This window comes from Chiloscyllium punctatum, chromosome 29, assembly GCF_047496795.1.
Source record: "Chiloscyllium punctatum isolate Juve2018m chromosome 29, sChiPun1.3, whole genome shotgun sequence".
In the NCBI taxonomy this organism is placed as follows: Eukaryota; Metazoa; Chordata; class Chondrichthyes; order Orectolobiformes; family Hemiscylliidae; genus Chiloscyllium; species Chiloscyllium punctatum.
Window position 1 is genome coordinate 65,524,298 of NC_092767.1, and position 19,942 is coordinate 65,544,239.

The 19,942-nt window shown below is 52.0% G+C and overlaps 1 protein-coding gene across 8 annotated transcripts in view; it reads right to left on the reverse strand.

Moving 5' to 3' along the window:
• LOC140454485 (homeobox protein Meis1-like) overlaps window positions 1–19,942 on the reverse strand; it is a 442,925-nt gene that overhangs the window by 30,540 nt on the left and 392,443 nt on the right. For 4 of the 8 annotated variants that reach the window (XM_072549266.1, XM_072549267.1, XM_072549268.1 and 1 more), the window contains exon 9: window positions 10,457–10,522. In XM_072549266.1, coding sequence (XP_072405367.1) covers window positions 10,457–10,522 — 66 coding nt within the window. Of the gene's footprint in view, window positions 1–10,445; window positions 10,523–19,942 lie in introns of all 8 variants that reach the window. The other 4 variants (XM_072549270.1, XM_072549271.1, XM_072549273.1 and 1 more) reach the window with 1 other exon arrangement.

A 19,942-nucleotide genomic window follows, 5' to 3' on the forward strand; every position in this document is an offset into this window, starting at 1 on the left:
GGGTGGATTGGCCGTGCTAAATTGCCCATAGTGTTCAGGGATGTGTAGGTTAGGGTAGATTGACCATGCTAAATTGCCCATAGTGTTCAGGGATGTGTAGGTTAGGGTGGATTGGCTGTGCTAAATTGCCCATAGTGTTCAGGGATGTGTAGGTTAGGGTAGATTGACCATGCTAAATTGCCCATAGTGTTCAGGGATGTGTAGGTTAGGGTGGATTGGCCATGCTAAATTGCCCATAGTGTTCAGGGATGTGTAGGTTAGGGTGGATTGGCCGTGCTAAATTACCCATAGTGTTCAGGGATGTATAGGTTAGGGTGGATTGGCCATGCTAAATTACCCCATAGTGTTCAGGGATGTGTAGGTTAGGGTGGATTGGCCATGCTAAATTGCCCATAGTGTTCAGGGATGTGTAGGTTAGGGTGGATTGGCCATGCTAAATTGCCCATAGTGTTCAGGGATGTGTAGGTTAGGGTGGATTGACCATGCTAAATTGCCCATAGTGTTCAGGGATGTGTAGGTTAGGGTGGATTGGCCATGCTAAATTGCCCATAGTGTTCAGGGATGTGTAGGTTAGGGTGGATTGGCCATGCTAAATTGCCCATAGTGTTCAGGGATGTGTAGGTTAGGGTGGATTGGCCGTGCTAAATTACCCCATAGTGTTCAGGGATGTGTAGGTTAGGGTGGATTGACCATGGTAAATTGCCCATAGTGTTCAGGGATGGGTAGGTTAGGGTGGATTGGCCATGCTAAATTACCCCATAGTGTTCAGGGATGTGTAGGTTAGGGTGGATTGGCTGTGCTAAATTGCCCATAGTGTTCAGGGATGTGTAGGTTAGGGTAGATTGACCATGCTAAATTGCCCATAGTGTTCAGGGATGTGTAGGTTAGGGTGGATTGGCCATGCTAAATTGCCCATAGTGTTCAAGGATGTGTAGGTTAGGGTGGATTGGCCGTGCTAAATTACCCATAGTGTTCAGGGATGTGTAGGTTAGGGTGGATTGGCCATGCTAAATTACCCCATAGTGTTCAGGGATGTGTAGGTTAGGGTGGATTGGCCATGCTAAATTGCCCATAGTGTTCAGGGATGTGTAGGTTAGGGTGGATTGGCCATGCTAAATTGCCCATAGTGTTCAGGGATGTGTAGGTTAGGGTGGATTGACCATGCTAAATTGCCCATAGTGTTCAGGGATGTGTAGGTTAGGGTGGATTGGCCATGCTAAATTGCCCATAGTGTTCAGGGATGTGTAGGTTAGGGTGGATTGGCCATGCTAAATTGCCCATAGTGTTCAGGGATGTGTAGGTTAGGGTGGATTGACCATGCTAAATTGCCCATAGTGTTCAGGGATGTGTAGGTTAGGGTGGATTGGCCATGCTAAATTACCCCATAGTGTTCAGGGATGTGTAGGTTAGGGTGGATTGACCATGCTAAATTGCCCATAGTGTTCAGGGATGGGTAGGTTAGGGTGGATTGGCCATACTAAATTACCCCATAGTGTTCAGGGATGTGTAGGTTAGGGTGGATTGACCATGCTAAATTGCCCATAGTGTTCAGGGATGGGTAGGTTAGGGTGGATTGGCCATGCTAAATTACCCCATAGTGTTCAGGGAAGTGTAGGTTAGGGTGGATTGACCATGCTAAATCGCCCATAGTGTTCAGGGATGTGTAGGTTAGGGTGGATTGGCCATGCTAAATTACCCCATAGTGTTCAGGGATGTGTAGGTTAGGGTGGATTGGCCATGCTAAATTGCCCCATAGTGTTCAGGGATGTGTAGATTAGAGTGGATTGACCATGCTAAATTACCCATAGTGTTCAGGGATGTGTAGATTAGAGTGGATTGACCATGCTAAATTACCCATAGTGTTCAGGGATGTATAGGTTAGGGTGGGTTGGCCATGCTAAATTGCCCATAGTGCCCAGGGATGTATAGGTTAGGGTGGGTTGGCCATGCTAAATTGCCCATAGTGCCCAGGGATGTATAGGTTAGGGTGGGTTGGCCATGCTAAATTGCCCATAGTTCCCAGGGATGTATAGGTTAGGGTGGGTTGGCCATGCTAAATTGCCCATAGTGTTCAGGGATGTGTAGGTTAGGGTGGGTTGGCCATGCTAAATTGTCCATAGTGCCCAGGGATGTATAGGTTAGGGTGGATTGGCCATGCTAAATTGCCCATAGTGTTCAGGGATGTGTAGGTTAGGGTGGATTAGTGAGGGGTACATGTAGATTAATAGGGTTAAGGGGAATGGATCTGGGTAGGATGCTCTTCAGAGGGTCAGTGTGGACTTGTTGGGCCGAAGGGCCTGTTTCTACAGTATAGCGATTCTTTTATGATGAGACACGTGACTCCAGGCCTACACTTGTGCTTGACACTTATGTGACCTCTGAAATGGCAGAACAGGACACTCCGCTCAAAGGGCAATTAGGGATGGGGAACAAATGCCCATCTTTTCCAGTGACACCCATGCAATAATATGGTTTAGTAAAAAAATGAGCAAGGCAAGGAGGGAAGTGACGGATGAGGGAAGGGAAAGGGGGGGGGGGAGGTGGACTGGGGGATAATGGAAGATCCGGGGAAGGGGAAGGGGCAGAAGCAAAGCATTTAGCACCTTTACTGACTCCCAAATCTGCTATTTCTAACCTTCCAGTCGTAAAGCCATTTGCTAACAGCTCAGTTTATTGCCGCAATTTATTTGAAAGTAAAAGTGTGCCGTGGAAAACGTTTAACAAAGGCCGAACGTTGAAGCTGAGTTTCTGTGGGTTTGGCACGTCCCGTTACTGAGGGAGTTGGAGAATTCCAGTCAACCGCAGCCTGGCCGGAACCAGTCAAGCGCAGAGCGTTAATTGCTAATAATTAACTTTGCTAATTGACCCGATAATTGGTTAAATTGATGTTTTTATTACACAGGCAGAGAGGATTTAATGGCTGGTTTCTGAGAGTCTTCCCCTGCGGACGTGGAGAGAACAAATCTAACTTCCCCCACCCCCCCCCACCTCCCACCCCCACACCCCAGGAAAATCTGACAATCTCCAGGAACCTTTCTCGAGACCCCTTTCTTGAGAGGTTGCTGGAAAAAAAACGTTGCGCGGTGTTTTAAAAACTATTCTCATGAGCCAATTCCTTGGGTGTTTTTGCTGCGATTGACATGCGATTGGGTGACCTGCCCGGGGCCACCAATGACAGGGCAGGGACAGGCCGGTTGGAGGCCATGTGACAAGAGCTCCGGGAATCTCTCTGACTGGATTGGACGATCCCAGAACAACCGAGGGCTTGGTGAGGTGGACATGACACTCTGATGAGCTGTAACCATGAATGACTGACCGACCCCACGGTCACCACAGCACGGTCCCTTGGTTACAGAAACTGCCATAGCAACCAATAGAGGGAACCACGGCAACTGGCGTGTGGGTTCCAAGTAACTGTCTGACTGGCCCCTTAGTAACAGGTCCATGTGTACCATGGTTGTTATGCCACATGACGCATGAAGGTTGCCATAGCAATGGATCCGTGTATACTATGTTTTAGAGAATGTATTGCCATGGCGACCAATAGAGGTTACCATGGCAACAAATCCATGTGTACCACGGGTATAGAGGTTGTCGTGCCATGGGGAACAATGGAGCTTGCCATAGCAACACACCCATGGGTACCATGGTTATATAAGCTGTGGGTCCCATGGTATCAGGGAGGGTTGTTGTTTCACTCAGATGGCTGGTTGGCTGGTAGCTGATGCCAACACCGTGGCTTCGGTTCCCACACCAGCTGAAGTTAGCGTCTCCGGGAGACCATAAGACACTGGAGCACAAATTAGGCCATTCAGCCCATCGAGCCTGCTCTGCCATTCAGTCATGGCTGATAGGCTTCTTGGCCCCATTCTCCCGCTTTCTCCCCGTAACCCTTGACAATCAAGGACCTATCAATCTCCATTTTAAATATACTCAATGTCCTGGCCCCTACTGCCTTCTGTGGCGGTGAATTCTGTAGATTCCCCACTCTCTAGTTGAAGAAGTTTCTTCTTATCTCTATTCTAAAAGGTCTTCCCTTTCTTGTAAGGCTGTGCCCTCGGGTCCTAGTCTCTCCTACCAATGGAAAAAAATCTTCCCAACATCCACCCTCTCCAGGCTATTTAGTATTCTGTAAGATTTAATTAGATTCCACCCCCCCATCCCCCCACACATTCTTCTAAACCCCATTGAGCATAGACCCAGAGTCCTCAAACATTCCTCAGATGTTAAACTTCTCAGTCCTGGGACCATTCTCGTGAACCTCATCTGAACATGCTCCAAGGCCAGTACATCCTTCCTGAGATATGGGGCCCAAGACTGTGCACAATACTCCAAATGTGGTCTGGCCAGAGCCTTAGAGAGCCTTGGAAGTACATCCCTGCTTTTATATACTCTCCTTCTCAATCTCTCCCTCATCTAGGACTTAGTGACCTTCAGCTGAAACCAGCACCAGTCTTTTTTATCATGAACGAGAGAGAGCATCCCCATGACCCGGTAATATTATGGCGACTTTACCTCTGACCAGGGCAATTGGCCGGTGGGCACCGTGGCAACTGATAGGTGTGTGCCATGGCAACTGACCCATGGATACCGCGGGTCATATCACCGACATGAGCCCCATGGTGACGAGACTGTGGGTACCTTAGTGACGGACTGGCAGGTACCACGGCAACCAATCCATGGACGGCAACCCCTACATCCGAGTTCCCTCAGGGAAAGAGATGGGCAAAGTCAGAGCCTAGGAGACATTTTGAGGCTAGTCAGGCAATTCTAACCAGGGAGAGAACGCAATGTGTATTGAAGTTGGAATAATTAAGACCGGAGATACAGCTGCATATTAGTCATGGTGGAAAATTAAATTACCAGCAGTCTGGTTTTCCAAGTAATATTTAAATAGTCTAATAACCTCACTCCTTTACAGGAGAATGGAGCACTGACAGCTCACTCAGACAGTCCCTAATCCGAGAGGAAATTACACTGGTAGAAATTCAATTCTGCTTCTTTATTCCTGCGGAGATATCTGCTAACGAGCTCAAATGTCATTGTCCCATAACAGGAAAACCATTCTTCATTTAGCCGTCGCGGTGAGGGGAGGTTGGGGTTGGGGAGGGGTGGGGGGTCACCTGACAGCCCAAAGACCCTCAGTTCAGGGAGAGTGTGAGGGCCGTTGCCCAGTAATGGAGGGGGTGGGTGTGGGAAGAAGAGGGAGGCGGTTGGAGGAAACAGAAGATGAGATTTGACACCCTCCCAGGGCGTGGGTTGAAGTTCGGGCAACCCTTCTGCCTCAGTGCAAGTCGGGAGGTCTGAAACCCTTACAGCTCTCTCTGGGAATGGGGAGATTAACCTGCCTGTGGCACTACTGGGGAGCTCAAAGCAGCTTTAATTAGAAAAATTATTGAATTTGCGTAAAGGTCTGTTGGATTGTCTCGAGAGTTGTGCCCTCCCCCCACCAGGTCACAATTGCTGTTCCCGCGCTCTCTTGAGTCCTGCCTGGTCATTGGCAGAAGACAACCCCTTCACTAGCCTATCGAATGCTTCACATTCCTCTGCCTTGTTTGACCAATCCACCCCTCCATCCTCACTCACTTCACGCCCCTCCCCACCCAAATCCCCACACAGTTCTCTCAGACACCAACCCCCCCCCCCCCACCCACCTCAGCTCGCCAGTCAACATCTTCAAGTACCACCCTCTTGTGCCATGTTCCCAATCCAGATGGATTGCCGGGCACACTCACCTGAAGCAGGGCAACGTTTTCCTAATTTAACCCAAGAGCGAGGGTTTGAATTTGAGGGGGAAGGTTGTGGAGATGGGGGCAACATGGTGGTCTATTTGCCAAAAGCAACTCCCCACCAATCTCACCCTGCTATCGTCACCCCCCCTCCCCCACCTCCAAAGGGAACATAGCGGCACAAGAGCTCGATGGTTAGCACTGCTGCCTCACAGCGCCAGGGACCCGGGTTCGATTCCAGCCTTGGGTGACTGTCTGTGTGGAGTTTGCACATTCTCCCCGTGTCTGCGTGGGGTTGCTCCGGTTTCCTCCCACAGTCCAAAGATGTGCAGGTCAGGGTGAATTGGCCATGTTAAATTTCCCATAATGCCCAGGGATGTGCAGGTTAGGGTGGATTGGCCATGTTAAATTTCCCATAATGCCCAGGGATGTGCAGGTTAGGGTGGATTGGCCATGTTAAATTTCCCATAATGCACAGGGATGTGCAGGTTAGGGCGGATTGGCCATGCTAAATTATCCCAAAATGTCCAGGGATTTGTAGGCAGTTGAGAGGCAATCCCATTGGAACCATGTGTAGACTAGACCAGGTAAGGACGGCAGATTTCCTTCCCTCAAGGACGTTAATCATAGAATCCCTACAGTGTGGAAGCAGACCATTCAGCCCATTACATCCACACCGACTCCCTGAAGACCGACCCACCTCCCTACTGTAAACTCTGCACCTAACCTACACATTAATGAGTCAGATGGGTTTCTATAAATGATGGACTGTGATTGCTATTATGTTAACATTTAATTCCAGATTTTTCCTGAATTTGAATTTCACCATCTGGCACGGATGATCCCTGGAACGTTAGTGGATCACTAGACCAGTGGCATTAGCGACCAACACGTCGCCTGAATTAATTAATACAGCAATACATTCTGACAAACAATATAGAACTTCGATGTAATTAATGACAAATATGTAGCGCAATTATGCGCAGTGCAGGGGGATTTGACAATATTGAAGCATTCAGACAACAAGAACAATTCCCAGGGAGTCCCATTCCATTGGAAGTGCTGACCCCTGGTCGAGCAAGATTTGTATTTTTAAAATCTTGTATCTTTCTTTCCAAGTACAGGGACAGGGAAGGGAGGAGGAAGCTGGACACAGCTCTGAGGGGACTGCTCTTGTTGCGATCCCCCCTCCCAACAGTCACATCGCGTGCAGTTCCCGGCACAGCCACTAGATGTTGCGAACACCCTTCCGACAGATCGACTCCACACACTCCCACTGACAGGGCCCGGAATTGGTTGGAGAGCTAACTTCTGAGGAGTTCCCCAATCCCCGTGCCTGACTGAATAGGAACGAGGTCAAGTCCTATCGCAACCGGTACCAGGGAAGGAGTGGGATTGTTTATCCCCACAAGAGCTGCACTGACTGGGTCACTATTCAAGGCTGAGATCAAGAAATTTCTCATTTATGAGGGATTTGAGGGTTATGGAAGGAAAGGGGACTTGAGGATTATGAGATTGCCCTGATCTCATTGAATGCCAGAGCAGATTTGATGGGCTGAATGGCGTATTTTTGTTCGCATGTTGGTTTTAATTGTCGTGATGTGGGTGTCATTGGCAGGGCCCGTCCCTAGTTGCCCCCTTGAGAAGGTGGGGGTGAGCTGCCTTCTCGAACCGCTGCAGTCCATGTGCTGTGGGTAGACCCACAATGCCCTGAGGGAGGGAATTCCAGGATTCTGACCCAGTGACACTGAAGGAACGGCGATATATTTCCAAGTCGGGATGGTGAGGGGCTCAGAGGGGGAACTGGCAAGGGGTGGTGTTCCTGTGTATCTGCTGCCCTTGTCCTTCTAGATGGAAGTGATCGTGGGTTTGGAAGGTGCTGCCAGAGGATCTTTGGTGAATTTCTGCAGTGCATCTTGTAGATGGTACACCCTGCTGCTACTGAGCGTCGGTGGGGGAGGGAGGGGATGTTTGTGGGTGTGGTGCCAATCAAGCGGGGGGCTGCTTTGTCCTGGATGGTGTCGAGCTTCTTGAGTGTTGTTGGAGCTGCCCCCATCCAGGGGCAAGTGGGGAGTATTCCTTCATATTCCTAATTCGTGTGATGGTATAGAGTCTTACGGAGACCTACCGCACACCCATTGGGAGTTTCCGATTCCTTCAGGATTGCCCTGAAATATCCAGGTTAATCTCCAGGGTGCTGCAGTGTCTGGGGTGGGAGTAGGAGAGGGGGGGTGGATATTAGGTAGGTATGAAACAAGAGCCTACCTGCCCATTCTCTTTGAACACATTTGCTTATTAGTTATAAAAGCCTTGTCTTCTTCCTGATAGGCTGAGGGGAGGTGATGTGACTGAAGATCGAGCCAATCACGGGAGCCATGTGATGGAGTCTCCGGGCGGATTTGGTGACTCTGAACCCACTCGCTGTTCCACAGGAACACAAGAAACAGGAATCAGAGTAGGCCCTTCGGCCCATCGAGCCTGCTCCACCATTCCATGGCTGATCTGAATATTGCCTTAACTGCTGCCCGTAACCTTTGACCTCCTCGTTGATCTTGATCTCTTGCACCCCCTGAATAAATTGAACGAGCCAGCCTTGATTGTTGGAAGCAGGGAGGAGGGGAGTCCCCCCTGAGGGGGGGATACGCACCTCACCTCAGTTTAAAATGCAATTCCCCTGATTGTTGACCCATGTCCCCTTGTCCTAGACTCTGACTCATGGAACCTTCCTGATAAATCAGTGAGGGGTTGAGGCAGAGGTGGTGCTGGACAACGACATAGCAACCGTGCCCCACTAATGCCCCCGATTGTTCCCGTGTTGTGATTTGAGGGGCACTTGGCATGAACAGGGCACTGCCTCCCAACGAGGGAACCCAGCTCTTCCATCATTGAATAATTGTAACTTGTGATCTTGCCCCTCTCCGTCATGTAGAGCACTCCATTGGCAGATCCATTTACACATTCGCAGGATGAGGGTGTCTCTGACTAGGTCAGCATTTATTGCCGGGAGGGCAGTTAAGATTCAACCCCATTGCTGTAGGTCTGGAGTCACGTGCAGGCCAGATCAGGTGAGGATGGCAGATTTCCTTCCCAAAACGACATTAGTGAACCAAGTGGGGTTTTCCCGACAATGGTTTCATGGTCATCATTAAACTCTTAATTCCAGATTTTCTTTTATTGAATTCAAACTCCACTGTCTGCCGTGGCAGGATTTGAACTCAGAATACTGCCAGGGTTTCTGGATTAACAGTCCAACGATAACACCACCAAATGTGGAAGCAAAATGGCGGCCATGTCCATTGGTCAGCAGTGGCTGGAGCCCATTGACCCCAGTCTCCTGATACATCATGCACTGACCACCAGGAAGAGAGGGACAATGTTTGCATGAGTCTCAACCGTCAGTGGAATGCCAAGGAAGTCCTGGCTTTGGCATGGGGGGGCAGTTGTCCTGGTCCTCTGCTCTTTACTGGGGGTTGAGGCAAACGTATATGGCGGCTTGCCTCAAGCCTGGTCATCGGGTTAGACCCCCAAGTAACAGAGGTCAACCTGGGGTCAGCGAACGACAGGGGAAGGTAGAGGCCTTTCAGCCCTTCCTTGGCTGTTCTATCATTCAGCTAGCTCTCAGCTGATCTATTCCTTAACTCCCATTGGTTGCCCACCCCTCAATATTCTAACCCAACACATTCTAACACGTTTCCTCCAATTACACTTCCATGGGGCTGTGGGCATTTGTTGCCAGTCTCTAACTACCCTCAAACTGAGTGGTTTGTGAGGCCTTTCCAGAAGGCAGTTGAGAGTCAACCCCCATTGCCATGGGTCTGGAGTCACATGTAGACCAGACCCAGTAAGGACGGCAGTGTTCAAGCCCTGAAGGGCATCAGTGAACCAGAATGGGCTTGAAATCAAAGATGGCCACCGTGACCACCATGATTACGTCAATTCAGGAACGATTAACCGACTTTAAATTCCATCAGCTTGCAGGGGTGGGATTTGAACCCATGGCCTCCACATCATCAGCCAGCGTCTGAGGATTACGAGTGACATTAGCACTGGGCCTCCATCGCTCCCCACCACCCCCCCCTCCAACCCCGGTTAAAGTCTGGGGTTGTGGACAACATGGAACCCACTTGGATGATGGTGTCAGGCGATGGAGATTGCTGGGCCCTCGATCGATGGGAATCTCGGGGGAGCCCCGTGGACTGGTCACCCCCTTTTCCAAGAACGCTCACGTCCCCCATGTCGCAAAATTAGAAAACTGAAGCCAGTACAAGTTTCAAACCAAAGCAAACCTAGCTGCTTTGCCAAAAGGCTGCTGGGAAAGAAGATCATTTGCTCAGGACCCCCCTCCCTCAGAATGCCCACTCCCAGCCTCCCAGCTCCAGACTAGTACACACACGTGACTCCAGTCACAAAAAACTCCGGTGAGGGCGAACTTGGAAAGGGACCCGATATTGGTTCGCCCCATTTGGTTAACACACCCTCCTCCTACAGTCTGCCAGAAAACTCCCTTCATTAGTTTGCCTCCCGGTCAGTCCATGTCCTGGCTGCCAGTCAGCCCATCCCCCTCCCCTCCCTCCCCGCCACTCCCTCCCCGCCCCTCCCCCACGCTCCCTCCCCCTCCCCTCACTCCCCTTCCCCTCACACCCCCTCCGGTCATTCACCCCCCCCCCCCCCCACCCCATTCCCTCCCTTTTGACTCTGCTGGAGCCCCTCACTCACCAGTTGTTCACCTGTAAGATGGTGAGGCCTGTGTCCTGCGCTAGCTGTTTCTTCTGTTCCTCGGAGGGGTACGGGTGCTGCAGAGGGACACAAGAAGAGACAGTCGATCAGCACCTCAATCCCTCACATTGGGGGAGGGGGGGTGGGCCTTACCACAGTTCAGACCCAACCTCCAATCTGAAACCAGAGCAGCTCAGTAGCTCAAGGGGAGTAACCCTTCAACACTGGGGTCCTGGGGAGTGTTGCTGAACAAAGAGACCTTGGAGTGCAGGTTCATAGCTCCTTGAAAGTGGAGTCACAGGTAGATAGGATAGTGAAGAAGGCGTTTGGTATGCTTTCCTTTATTGGTCAGTATTGAGTACAGGAGTTGGGAGGTCATGTTGCAGCTGTACAGGACATTGGTTAGGCCACTGTTGGAATACTATGTTCAATTCTGGCCTCCCTGTTATAGGAAGGATGTTGTGGAACTTGAAAGGGTTCAGAAAAGATTTACAAGGATGTTGCCAGGGTTTGAGCTACAGGGAGAGGCTGAACAGGCTGGGGCTGTTTTCCCTGGAGTGTCGGAGGCCGAGGGGTGACCTTATAGAGGTTTATAAAATCAAGAGGGGCGTGGATGGGGTAAATAGGCAAAGTCTTTTCCCTGGGGTCAGGGAGTCCAGAACTAGAGGGCATAGGTTTAAGGTGAGAGGGGAAAGATATAAAAGAGACCTAAGAGGCAACATTTTCACCCAGAGGGTGGTATGAGCTGCCAGAGGAAGTGGTGGAGGCTGGTACAATTACAGCATTCAAAAGGCATTTGGATGGGTATATGAATAGGAAGGGTTTGGAGGGATATGGGCCGGGTGCTGGCAGGTGGGACTAGATTGGGTTGGAATATCTGGTCGGCATGGACGGGTTAGACTGAAGGGCCTGTTTCCGTGCTGTACATCTCTAAGACTCTCCCTGGCAATCCCAGTCAATGTCAGTCCCTCAGGTGTCATCCAAAAAATAAAAATTCACCAGCTGTTGCTCGTTGTAGCATCTTGCTGTGCGCCAATTGTACTTCCTGACACTACAACCCCGACTTAGAGCTCAACCGCACTCGAGGATGTGGAAGGCGCCACACAAATGCCTTAGCCAGCGCTGATTTTTTTAAAGACATTTCCAGCTGAGAGCCAGCCAATTGGTGCTGTACCTGAATCAAACCGACCCGAAAGGTGTGTGAGGTAGGGGGCGGAATGGGTGACTCCTGTCGAACCCATGCCTGGCGTGGGAGGGGGCTTTAAAGAGGTCTGCAGCCCGGCCACTGAAAACCACAACTTCAGCGGGATCCTTACAGACTGAATGTGCCTTTTCTTTCCTTAACCAACTGAGAGGGTGGTGTCAACAGATGGCAGGTAACATTATGATCCTTTTACAGAAAGCTGGGGGGGGGTGGGGACAGAAAGAAGAGATCGGGCCTGCGGCCTTTTCCAGGCCGTGGCTTCGATGGCCTCTCTGTTTCTTATCTGACAGGCCTGTGATGGATGAGCCCTGGGAACCCCCTGCCCCAAAACACTGAGCCCTGTGTCACTGGCAGTTGACAGCTGGGTGACGGATGTAGGGGCCTGTTTCAGAGAGCGCAGGTCTCTGTCCGCACTCCAAGGCCCAACAGCAGGATAGGCCCCCGGGGGGTTGCTACGGGATACCGGGCTGGGTCATGCTGCCCTCCTTCCCCCCCCCACCCCCTCCGCCGCCCTCCCCAACCCCTCTGTTTCCAATTGCAAGTAACTGCATAACAAATGGGATCGTGACAGCTGTAACCCAATGTGAACCCTGTGAAAGCACAAAGGTATCCTCAGAGATGGTGCTGGAGAGTGATTAATTATGATCTTTGGAAGGAGAGAAGCCTTTCGGGTCAGGCTCTGAAGCCAAGTCACGCGTGTTTAAAAATAAGTTTGATGTACGTCATTTAATGGCCATCCAACACCATTCTTACAGAACCAGTTTAACCTCAGGAAGGGGAGTTCCTGAGAGAAAGGGACTGTTTGGAGAGGAGATATTGAGAAGGCCGGGCCTGTACTCTGAGGTTGGAAGAATGAAACATGGTTCCCAATGAAGGGCTGTAGGATCGTCTGAGGGATGTAGAAAGGGTGCCTCACTCTGACTGACTGGCTGAGGACAGGAACCGGGGGGGGGGGACAGCTTCATTTAGTCAAAAGATGGCCAGGGGTTTCTTCACTCTGAAGGGGAGGGGGGGTGAACCTTCGGAATTTCCTATCCCAGACGGCCGGGGAAGCTCAGTCACTCAAAAAGAGCAAGAGTGACATCTTTCTAGGTATTGAAGGATTCAAACAAATATGGGGATAGCACGGGAAATGGAATCATAGTCACACAGTGCATAACCAGGCCCTTCGGCCTAAACCAGTCCAGGTTTCCTGAACTGAACGATTCCCACTTGCCCACATTTGGCCCGTATCCCTCTAAACCTTTCCTGCCCTGTCTTTTGAATGTTTCCTGTCACTACCACTTCCTCTGGCAGCTTGTTCCACGCACCCTCAGGCACCCTTGGCGCCGTGAGATGCCTTGGTCTAGAATGGCCGGCTGGGCTGGAGGGTGCCAAGTGGCCTGGTTTCTAATGTTTCTAAGCTCAGGACATTTCAAGTATTTGGTCAGCAGGTTGGATGAGGAAGCTGTCTCCCACACTCTCCCCCAAAGCGATGCTGATCTTGGCTCTTTTGGGAGTGCGCTCAGTTCCCAAAACAGGAAGTCATGGCCCGGTCTCTCTCCTGTGGATAATCTAAGTGGACCTCCCCCTTTCCTGAGGGCAATACTGTGGGTGGGAAATTTAGGGGGGGGGGGCTCCACTGACAGAGCTCCCTCTTCCAGAAAATCGGAAGATCTCACGGCGCCAATCGACGGGAAGACATCAAATCCTATCAAGGGTGTGGTGCTGGACAAACACAGCAGGTCAGGCAGTATCCGAGGAGCAGGAGAATCGACGTTTCGAGCAGAAGCCTCTCATCAGGAATGATGAGGCACCGCAGTCAGCCCCTTTTCCAGCACCACACTCCATACTGTCCAAGGATGTGCAGGTTGGGGGGGTTAGCCACGGGGAATGCATAGGGATGGGGTGGATCCAGATGGGGTGCCCTTCAGAGAGTTCTGCACAGCTGCACCATGACTTGCCAACTTTTATATGCCCTCAATGGTGAGGGCAAACACGCCCTATGCCTCCTTTACCACCTTATCCACTTCTGTTGCCACTTTCCGGGAGCTCCAGACCTGCAACCCAAGATCCCTCTGGATATCAACGCTCCAAAGGATCCTGCCATTGGAATTTCCTCCTGCATTTGACCTGTCCAGAATCATTTCTTCACAATTTCCTAGATTAGTCTCCAGCTGCCACTACTCTGCCCAGCTTTCCAACCATAGCGATATCCTCCTCTATCCTTTTGCAGCCTTCCTCACTATCCACAATCTCGTCGATGTTTGTGGCTTTAACCTTACTAATCAGACCACCTCCAGGCCCCAGCTATCTCCCTTCCTGCCTCCCTCAGTATCCTGGGATAGATCCCATCAGGGCCTGGTGGGGGGGGGATTGGCTACCTTAAATGTTTCTCAAAACACTCACCAGCTCTTCCTGAAACGAGAGTGTGGAGCTGGAAAAGCACAGCTGGAGGATCAGGAGAGTCGATGTTTCGGGCACGAACTCTTCATCAGGAAAAGGGCTCATGACCAAAACCTCGATTCTCCTGCTCCTCGGATGCCGCCAGACCTGCTGTGCTTTTCCAGCACCACACTCTCGACTCTGATCGCCAGCAGCTGCAGGCCTCACTTCCGACTATCAAATCCTAACGGTCAACCAACAGGAGAAAACGCAGACTGTCAACGCCCCGTTTGTGGGAATTGTCAGTACGCTTACAAAAATGACCACACCCACATAAATTATTTGAGGGCACCCTGTGGGATTTGAAAGGTGCTATGGAAATGTGAGCTCTTTTTCTGGATTAGATTCCCTAGAGTGTGGAAACAGGCCCTTCGGCCCAACCAGTCCACACCAACCCTCTGAAGAGCAACCCACCCAGACCCATTCCCCTACACCTAACACTACTGGCAATTTCCCATGGCCAATTCACCCTGACCTGCACATCTTTGGACTGTTTGAGGAAACCAGAGCAAACCCACACAGACACAGGGAGAATGGGCAAACTCCACACAGTCAGTCGCCTGAGGCGGGAATCGAACCCGGGTCCCTGGCGCTGTGAGGCAGCAATGCTAACCACTGTGCCACCATGCCGTCCAAGCTCTTTCTTTGCAGTCAATGTTAGCCCACTGGTATTGGGGTGACAACGCTACTCCTTTAACAAGATTATACTGTCCTTGGCTTTTCTTTGTGAGAGCGGTCGTTAAAAACAGCGATTCAGAAAGGGCTGGGTTTGAAGCAGTTTAGCGCCAATATGTTTATAGTTGACAGATACTGCCTCAGGCAGAAGGCTGTCAGGTTTGTTTTACAAGAAACACTTGTACAACGAAAAGGGGAGTGGCCATTTCTCCCAGCTCTTCTCTGGTTTGGTTTGATGTTTCGCAGGCTGGCTGTTCATTGAAAGCAGTCAGGCAGTTTTGAGACTGTTGGTGTAAGGAACAGCTCCACAGAAGATGGTGTTCGATGCTGCCATCTCTCTCTCTCTCTCTCCTGTAAGACCCTGTGTTTGATTTTACCTTTTGTGACAAGGGGATTGTTGCACGCGTTTGGAACAGCACCATTAAACTGGGATAATCTGCTGAGTTTTTGGATAGGATAAGTTACTCAGTATTCTGTTCTCTTTTGGTTATGTTTCATGTGGTAATCTTGTAAATAAATTGTGTTCTGTTTAAAACTGAGTGGTTGGGTCAGCTGCATCACTCCTGGAGTATCCACTTCACACCTGCTTAAAACAACGAGCAATGTTAGGGTCCAGGATACTTTCTTGAAATGTTTCGAGGGGGTCGGTCCTGGCCCAGAACATTGGGATAAATGCCAGGGGTAAATGTGGGGTGGGTGGGTTGCTCTTCGTGGGGTTGGCGTGGATGTGTTGGGCCGAAGGGCCTGTTTCCGCAATGTAGGGGATTGATTCTACTCTATTGGTCAGCGACTGAGGGGCTTGGACCATTATGAGGAGGTGGGGCCTGCACTTTCTTGGCTTTCGAAGAATGAGAGGCCATTTCATTGAGGCGTACAAGGGGCTAGGTAGAGTAGATGGCAGCTTGATCCAGTGGGTTGTGGGAGTAGGGGCGGGGGGGAGATTGGGACACATGGGGCATGGTCTCGGGTTGAGGGTGCGATCTCTCAGGACTGAGACAAGGAAAGGCCGCCACGGGCTGTGACCCCCCGACCTCAAGGGTCGTGGAGGTTCAGCTGCCTCAGGCAGGGCTTTGGTCTCTCAGGGAGTCAACGGAAAATAGGGAGTAGGCGGGAAAGTGGTTGGTCAAATTGGATGCCAGAGCAAGCTCGATGGGCCGAATGGACTTCTCCTGCTCCTGAATTGTTGGGAGTTGCCCACTCCGAATTCAGAAGGGAGGAAGTATCTGGTGGCTCGAAGGTGCTGACACTGAGAAGGATGTTCCAGAACAATCACTGGACCCACTAGACTCAGCCGATACAGGGTCCACATTGGAGGATAGCACCATTGGATTACAGGGTGACTCAGAGATGGAGGGGAAGGGGTTGAGGGTGGGGGGGTGGAGTGGGGCTGTGGGTGGGGGGGTGGAGTGGGGTAATAATGCCAAACCAGACCATGGATCCAGACTAACAGGCTGATGCTGGGGGGATTTCAATGCAATTAGTGCGTAGATTTAATTGATGCAAATCTCAGTAAGAGAGGGACTGTGGTCAGTCAGAGTGGGACTGTGGTCAGTCAGAGAGGGACTGTGGTCAGTCAGAGTGGGACTGTGGTCAGTCAGAGAGGGAATGTGGTCAGTCAGAGAGGGACTGTGGTCAGTCAGAGTGGGACTGTGGTCAGTCAGAGAGGGACTGTGGTCAGTCAGAGTGAGACTGTGGTCAGTCAGAAGAGAGACTGTGGTCAGTCAGAGGGGGACTGTGGTCAGTCAGAGTGGGACTGTGGTCAGTCGGAGAGGGAATGTGGTCAGTCAGAGGGGGACTGTGGTCAGTCAGAGTGGGACTGTGGTCAGTCAGAGAGGGACTGTGGTCAGTCAGAGGGGGACTGTGGTCAGTCAGAAGAGAGACTGTGGTCAGTCAGAGGGGGACTGTGGTCAGTCAGAGTGGGACTGTGGTCAGTCGGAGAGGGAATGTGGTCAGTCAGAGGGGGACTGTGGTCAGTCAGAGTGGGACTGTGGTCAGTCAGAGAGGGACTGTGGTCAGTCAGAGGGGGACTGTGGTCAGTCAGAAGAGAGACTGTGGTCAGTCAGAGGGGGACTGTGGTCAGTCAGAGTGGGACTGTGGTCAGTCGGAGAGGGAATGTGGTCAGTCAGAGAGGGACTGTGGTCAGTCAGAGAGGGACTGTGGTCAGTCAGAGTGGGACTGTGGTCAGTCAGAGAGGGACTGTGGTCAGTCAGAGGGGGACTGTGGTCAGTCAGAGTGGGACTGTGGTCAGTCGGAGAGGGAATGTGGTCAGTCAGAGAGGGACTGTGGTCAGTCGGAGAGGGAATGTGGTCAGTCAGAGAGGGACTGTGGTCAGTCAGAGTGGGACTGTGGTCAGTCAGAGAGGGACTGTGGTCAGTCAGAGGGGGACTGTGGTCAGTCAGAGTGGGACTGTGGTCAGTCGGAGAGGGAATGTGGTCAGTCAGAGAGGGACTGTGGTCAGTCAGAGGGGGACTGTGGTCAGTCAGAGAGGGACTGTGGTCAGTCAGAGAGGGACTGTGGTCAGTCAGAGGGGGACTGTGGTCAGTCAGAGTGGGACTGTGGTCAGTCAGAGAGGGACTGTGGTCAGTCGGAGAGGGTCTGTGGTCAGTCAGAGAGGGACTGTGGTCAGTCGGAGAGGGTCTGTGGTCAGTCGGAGAGGGTCTGTGGTCAGTCAGAGAGGGACTGTGGTCAGTCACATAGGGACTGTGCTGAAAATGTGTTGCTGGAAAAGCGCAGCAGGTCAGGCAGTATCCAAGGAGCAGGAGAATCAACGTTTTGGGCATGAGCCCTTCTTCAGGAATGCCCGAAACGTCGATTCTCCTGCTCCTCGGATGCTGCCTGACCTGCTGCGCTTTTCCAGCAACAAATTTTCAGCTCCGATCTCCAGCATCTGCAGTCCTCACTTTCTCCTAGAGAGAGACTGTGGTCAGTCAGAAGAGAGACTGTGGTCAGTCAGAGGGGGACTGTGGTCAGTCAGAGGGGGAATGTGGTCAGTCAGAAGAGAGACTGTGGTCAGTCAGAGGGGGACTGTGGTCAGTCAGAAGAGAGACTGTGGTCAGTCAGAGGGGGACTGTGGTCAGTCAGAGGGGGAATGTGGCCAGTCAGAAGAGAGACTGTGGTCAGTCAGAGGGGGACTGTGGTCAGTCAGGGCAGGAATGTGTTCAGTCAGAGAGGGAATGTGGTCAGTCAGGGTGGGACTGTGGTCAGTCAGAGGGGGAATGTGGCCAGTCAGAGTGAGACTGTGGTCAGTCAGAGGGGGACTGTGGTCAGTCAGAGGGGGAATGTGGCCAGTCAGAAGAGAGACTGTGGTCAGTCAGAGGGGGACTGTGGTCAGTCAGGGCAGGAATGTGTTCAGTCAGAGAGGGAATGTGGTCAGTCAGGGTGGGACTGTGGTCAGTCAGAGGGGGAATGTGGCCAGTCAGAGTGAGACTGTGGTCAGTCAGAGGGGGAATGTGGCCAGTCAGAGTGAGACTGTGGTCAGTCAGGGGGGGATGTGGTCAGTCAGAGAGGGACTGTGGTCAGTCAGGGTGGGACTGTGGTCAGTCAGAGAGGGACTGTGGTCAGTCAGAGTGAGACTGTGGTCAGTCAGAGGGGGACTGTGGTCAGTCAGAGAGGGACTGTGGTCAGTCAGAGAGGGACTGTGGTCAGTCAGAGGGGGACTGTGGTCAGTCAGAGTGGGACTGTGGTCAGTCGGAGAGGGAATGTGGTCAGTCAGAGAGGGACTGTGGTCAGTCAGAGAGGGACTGTGGTCAGTCAGAGTGGGACTGTGGTCAGTCAGGGGGGGATGTGGTCAGTCAGAGTGAGACTGTGGTCAGTCAGGGGGGGATGTGGTCAGTCAGGGGGGGATGTGGTCAGTCAGAGGGGGACTGTGGTCAGTCAGAGAGGGACTGTGGTCAGTCAGAGAGGGTCTGTGGTCAGTCAGAGAGGGACTGTGGTCAGTCAGGGTGGGACTGTGGTCAGTCAGAGGGGGAATGTGGTCAGTCAGAGAGGGACTGTGGTCAGTCAGAGGGGGAATGTGGTCAGTCAGAGAGGGACTGTGGTCAGTCAGAGAGGGACTGTGGTCAGTCAGAGTGAGACTGTGGTCAGTCAGGGGGGGATGTGGTCAGTCAGAGGGGGACTGTGGTCAGTCAGAGAGGGACTGTGGTCAGTCAGAGAGGGACTGTGGTCAGTCAGAGGGGGACTGTGGTCAGTCAGAAGAGAGACTGTGGTCAGTCAGAGGGGGACTGTGGTCAGTCAGAGTGGGACTGTGGTCAGTCAGAGAGGGACTGTGGTCAGTCGGAGAGGGTCTGTGGTCAGTCAGAGAGGGACTGTGGTCAGTCGGAGAGGGTCTGTGGTCAGTCGGAGAGGGTCTGTGGTCAGTCAGAGAGGGACTGTGGTCAGTCACAAAGGGACTGTGCTGAAAATGTGTTGCTGGAAAAGCGCAGCAGGTCAGGCAGTATCCAAGGAGCAGGAGAATCAACGTTTTGGGCATGAGCCCTTCTTCAGGATTGCCCGAAACGTCGATTCTCCTGCTCCTCGGATGCTGCCTGACCTGCTGCGCTTTTCCAGCAATAAATTTTCAGCTCCGATCTCCAGCATCTGCAGTCCTCACTTTCTCCTAGAGAGAGACTGTGGTCAGTCAGAAGAGAGACTGTGGTCAGTCAGAGGGGGACTGTGGTCAGTCAGAGGGGGAATGTGGTCAGTCAGAAGAGAGACTGTGGTCAGTCAGAGGGGGACTGTGGTCAGTCAGAGGGGGAATGTGGTCAGTCAGAAGAGAGACTGTGGTCAGTCAGAGGGGGACTGTGGTCAGTCAGAGGGGGACTGTGGTCAGTCAGAGGGGGAATGTGGCCAGTCAGAAGAGAGACTGTGGTCAGTCAGAGGGGGACTGTGGTCAGTCAGAGGGGGACTGTGGTCAGTCAGAGGGGGAATGTGGCCAGTCAGAAGAGAGACTGTGGTCAGTCAGAGGGGGACTGTGGTCAGTCAGGGCAGGAATGTGTTCAGTCAGAGAGGGAATGTGGTCAGTCAGGGTGGGACTGTGGTCAGTCAGAGGGGGAATGTGGCCAGTCAGAGTGAGACTGTGGTCAGTCAGAGGGGGAATGTGGCCAGTCAGAGTGAGACTGTGGTCAGTCAGGGGGGGATGTGGTCAGTCAGAGAGGGACTGTGGTCAGTCAGGGTGGGACTGTGGTCAGTCAGAGAGGGACTGTGGTCAGTCAGAGAG